This window comes from Octopus sinensis, linkage group LG3 (assembly GCF_006345805.1).
Source record: "Octopus sinensis linkage group LG3, ASM634580v1, whole genome shotgun sequence".
Taxonomy (NCBI): domain Eukaryota; kingdom Metazoa; phylum Mollusca; class Cephalopoda; order Octopoda; family Octopodidae; genus Octopus; species Octopus sinensis.
In genome coordinates this window covers 171,491,703-171,497,159 of record NC_042999.1, presented here as the reverse complement: position 1 = coordinate 171,497,159, position 5,457 = coordinate 171,491,703, and the positions used below count along the sequence as shown (strand labels likewise).

Sequence of the window (5,457 nt, the reverse complement as noted above, 5' to 3'; positions counted from 1 at the left end):
GAATGTTTAAATTTGCGAGAAGTGGAATCGATGTAAATTAAGGAAGTTAGATTAGTTTTTTGTATCTGATCTATAGAAAATAATTTTAGTGAGGCATAAATCATATCCAGGGCATATAATCTTCTTTTTAAAAGCACATATTTAGGAAATGTGTGTACATTAGTACTGCCAGTGTTATTCAAGTACTGTAGAGAGTGATGATCATTGCTAGCACCAATAGAATTCTCCGTATTATCCGGAGTTGCGATTATTACCAGCAAGAGTACTACCATCGCAATTGTTGAAGTTAAAACATTTCCCTTGGTTATTGAGAGCCTCATAAACATTATTTATATTAGAATCAATGCGGGTGTCATCTGGGTTAAGGGCATTGTTTTCAGAGCTTCTGCTGACACTATTGCTTTTACAACAGTGGCTAGTACCGTTACATATACAGGTAACATAGTCAGAAGTTGAAATAATTGGCTCATAGAGAGTATCATGATTGTTAATAGCAGCTGCTCCACTGCCACAGTCATCATTGTTAAAGTGGCATATGACTCGATATTTACTAATACTCCCATGGCTGAGGACGTTATGCTTGTAAACATTATCATTATTGTTGTTGTTGTTGTCGCTACTACCTCCATCATTCTTTCTTGTCATTATCATAGTTATTATTATCAACATTACTGACAGTAGGATTGTAGTTATTATCATTAATATTATTATCATTATTATCTTCTTTCAGTTTTATTTCCATTTGTTGCCGAGTCTCTTCCCGACACCTGTGGCAAAGAAACTCACTGTATACATTAATTAGATACACCAGATTGTTCAATTACAAAGTGATGTGATAGAAAAATAGGGGAAGACAACGAAAATAGAAAGAAAGACAAAAGAAAAACTGGAAAAAAGGACAGTAAGCCAGAGATCATCCTCAAATAATTTTCAGTTCCATTTTTTCATCATACCGAATGATCCTATAATCACTGTTATTGTAATCGTCTTGAGATACCTACTTTATGCGATTACAATCAGTAATTCCTGATATTTACTGAGCTTATCGAATTCTTGTGCGAGATATTATAATCACAAGTTATACTCACGTCAATCACAAAACAGCTTTTATTGTTTTGGCCTTTCACAATAATATCTGGTTTGTTAGTTCCGATGGTCTGGCTTGTATGTAGTGGAAAGTCCCAAAGAAACGCTACATTATCTCTCTCAGTTACAGCGTCGGGAACGTGTTTGTAGCATTTGTCAGCAGTTTTGATTTTATGTTGTCGATAAATTAACCAGTGTACATATTCGTCAACTCTGTCATGTCTTGATTTATATTCAGTTGGTGCCCAAACCTTGCACCAGAAATTTGATGGTTCATTGTTTCAATATCCTCGTTGGAAAATCGGCACTTTGGGTCTACTCCATTTTCCATCATATTAGCTTGGCTGTCCCGGGCCATATCATCATCATCATCATCATCATCATCATCATCTTCATCATCAACATTATTTGATTGTGACAGGCTGCGTAGTGACAAGCTGCGTTGACAGGCTACGCCCTTTTATTCCCGCTAAACTGCTCTTTAGACTAGGAATGAAATTAGGTTTATCAAACATATAGTTAATATTTACTGAACGGGAGGAAATTTTTCTTCGTAGAGGCAAATAACTTTTAACACGGTTTCGTAATAATATTAGTGACCAAAGTAAATGAAACCAGTTTACATCACCATTGCGTGAGTGCTGCTGACTTTTGGATTTGCGATATTTAAATATGCATGTTTTAATGGTACTATCTAGATTATCAAGACCGCTATGCCTACTCATAGGGTTATTCATTTTATGACTGTCATTGCTATTAATAGCACTCATACACATAAGATTATTGTTAGGAGATTTATCACTAAAATCATTATAATTGTAAATATTCCGCACGGGTGTATCAGTAACATGAAAATCAATCCTAGAGCTATTAGCGTCAGTATTAATATCGGTACAATTATAAACCCTTTTTTCTTTCGGCAATTTCTTCCTTAAACAGGTTTGTACTATAATTACTATTACACCTAATATTAATAATATTATTAGTAATTTTATTATTAATATTATAAGAAATGTGTCTATTATTAATATTCTTTAATATTATTTTATTGTTGTTGTTGTTGTTGTTGTTATTACGAGATGAAAGAATGGTGAGCACGCCGGGCAAAATGCTTAGCAGTATTTCGTCGGCCGCTACGAGGTCGACTTTGCCTTTCATCCTTTCGGGGTCGATTAAATAAGTACCATTTACGCACTGGGGTCGATATAATCGACTTAATCCGTTTGCCTGTCCTTGTTTGTCCTCCCTGTGTTTAGCCCGCTGTGGGTAGTAAAGAAATAGGTATTTCGTCCGTCTTAACGTTCTGAGTTCAAATTCCGGCATGGTTGAATTTGCCCTTCATCATTTCGAGGTTGATAATTTAAGTACCAGTCAAGTACTGGGATCGATGTGATTGACTTATCCACTCCCCACAAATTTCAGGCTTTCTACCTACAGTAGTAAGGATTATTATTATTATTCATATACATACAAAACATTAGACTGTTGGAAAAGAAAAATTATTAACATCGGGCTACAACATGTAAACTTAGAAGCCAAGAACGCTACTAAGTATCCGAGCTGTCCCTAATTTTCTGGAGCTGTACTATACTGGGTTTTCTTTGTATTTCTTCATTTCATCTGTTCAAGTCTTTTGGGATAGTTCCTAATGCAACTATAGCTACTGGGACACATTTTACTCGAACTTTCCATAGTGTTTGTAATTCAATGACTTGTTCATGGTACTTTGCTATTTTGTCTATTCCTCTCATATTGACTTTTTCATCACTTGTTTGGGCCTGTTAAGTCAATTATCTGGCATATTCTATTCTCTTTTTCTGCTGCTGCTACTACTACTACTACTACTACTACTACTACTACTACTACTACAGCTGCTGCTGCTGCTGCTACTGCTGCTGCTGCTACTACCGCTGCTGCTACTACTACTACTATTACTACTACTATTAAATCAAACTCTCTAGCTACTATTACTCTATCAGTCTGAATGTTAATGTCAAACAAAATCTTATATATCTTACTTGCCAGTACTTTGCTAGATTCATGTTTATCTCATTTATCATTATGGTCAAATCCTAGCTTTCTACATAACTTCCAGTAGATTACTCTACCCAGGTTTTCATGTTTTTTCTCGTATTCCTTCTGTGTCAGCATGCTACATTCACTTACTATATCAGTAACACTTTTCTCTTTTGATTTGCATGGCCTACATTGGGAATCCACTTGGTTTTTGCCTATCTTGGCTTTTATTCAATTAGTCTTTCATGCTTGATCATGCTGCTGCTAACAAACAATTTCTCTCCCTTTTCAGCCTTCGTTTCTACAACCATAACAATGTCACACTAATACTATTGCAACTACCATGCAAAGCATCTCCTGCCAGTCAGATAACTTTTGATCTTTTTTTCTACTTTTTAACTTCGTTTGTATTTTTGGTTTCCCTATGTCTTGCTGTAACTGTATCAGCTCTAAATAACCGTTCTTCCCTATTATCAACATAGGAGTTTATATTTACTCTAGCTAACTCCACACAGTATTCCACTGATATTAATCCGCTTCCACCTTCCTTTCTAGGTAAGTATAACCTTGCAACTCCTGACCTTAGATGCAATCATCAGTTCATATTGAATTCCTTCCTAGTTCTTCTGTCTAGTTTTGCTAATTCAGTTTTTGTGTAATCTACAAAAGCTGCTGAATGTCTCAGTAAAGATACTTCCCAAATATTTACAGCCTTCAATAGATTTGGACCATTTAGCCTTGATTCCTCACGCTTCTGATATACTACTTCTCAAATTTCTTTTTTCATTTCTATAGCTAGTACTTTGTCAGATTCTAATACTCCTAGATGCTTATAACTGTCTCCATCTTTCAATGATTTTAATACTTGGCCGTCTGGTGATAGGATGACTTCACTGTTGACTGTGTCTTTTCATGACTAATATCGCATACTTACCTATGACAAATATCATGCCAATATCTTTGCTAAAGAGTCTTACAGTTTGTATTTTTCATTCGTACTAAAATGCTTCAGATCACCCATGTAAAACAAATGGTTAATTTTTCCCTTACTATTTCTGATCTGGTGCCTTCATCTGGTACCCTGCCTTTTGCATTCCTTAATACTCAACTGAGAGGGATCAGATATAAGACTAATATTAAAGGCAGTAACAAGTCTCCTTGGAAAATTCCTCTCTTCATATTAACTTGCCCTAAGTGTGTGTCACCCGAGCAGAGATCTACTTTCTATCTCTTCATGCTAAAGCTAATTGATTCCCTTAGTATTTGCCATTTCCAATCGTCAGAGTTGTTCATTTTTCTTCTTCTTTCTCGTTCATCCTGCTGTCACCGGGACATGCTATGTCAATTATCATGTATGGTTTTCCTTTTTATTCACCACAATAATGTCCAGTTTCCCGAACTCTGTTAAGATGTGCTCACAGGATTTTGCAATTTTTCATTCGCGATGACTCCTTCTGGGGTTTGCTCATAACACCTCTTTGCTGTTTGCAGGTCGTGATATCCACAGAGCTACCAGTGGATCTTTCTTGACACGTTGTCATGTCGTCTTTCGTATTTGTGTTGTGTCAAATTCGGGCATTCGCTAACGATGTGCTATGCCGTTTCACCCCTCTCACAATACATTTTGCATTTGCCAGTTGTGTTAACAACATTTACCACGATATCAACACTGTGGGCGAACACACAGCCACAGAGAGATACAGGAACTATACCAAAATTTTGGGTCTTAGGACAGCAGCAGCACAATGGAGTGAGAGGACGGGCTGAGCGGAACGCCATACAGCGGCTAAGAACAGTGACACACACACAAGCATACACACACACACACACCACACACACACACACACACACACACACACACACACACACACACACACACACACGGTTGCAAATGCATGCGCACATAAACATACACATCTTAGACGAATATAATTGAGTAAGTGGAGCAAGAGCACACACGAAAACCAAGAGTTGCTGAAGATGTTACAAATGTGTAACGAAATATTTCCGGACAATGGACACGAGTTAAAATAAGAATGAATAAGAACAGTAATAAACGAGGGAAGAACGAGTATATGGCGCGTGTGTTTATCTGGCATAAAAAATTACTCTTCCGAAATACAATATCTGCTTTAACACACGAGTTCACATCCGAAATTTTGCAATACAAATTGATAAACGTGTACACACACATACACACACACACACACACACACACACACACACACAAACACACACACATATGCATATATATGTGTGCGCGTGTGTATGTGTGTGTGTGTGTATAGTTCATATTTATAGAAAAACAAAAAACGAAGACAGCTGTAGAAACAACAAGCATGGGTATTAGTTTGA

The 5,457-nt window shown here is 36.7% G+C and overlaps 1 protein-coding gene across 1 annotated transcript; it reads right to left on the bottom strand.

Moving 5' to 3' along the window:
• Positions 1-231: 231 nt before the first annotated feature.
• LOC115209598 (putative uncharacterized protein DDB_G0268338) lies at positions 232-645 on the bottom strand. Its single transcript, XM_029778038.1, has one exon. The coding sequence runs from the start codon at positions 643-645 to the stop codon at positions 232-234; it is 414 nt and encodes a 137-aa protein (XP_029633898.1).
• Between the last annotated feature and the right edge of the window lie 4,812 nt (positions 646-5,457).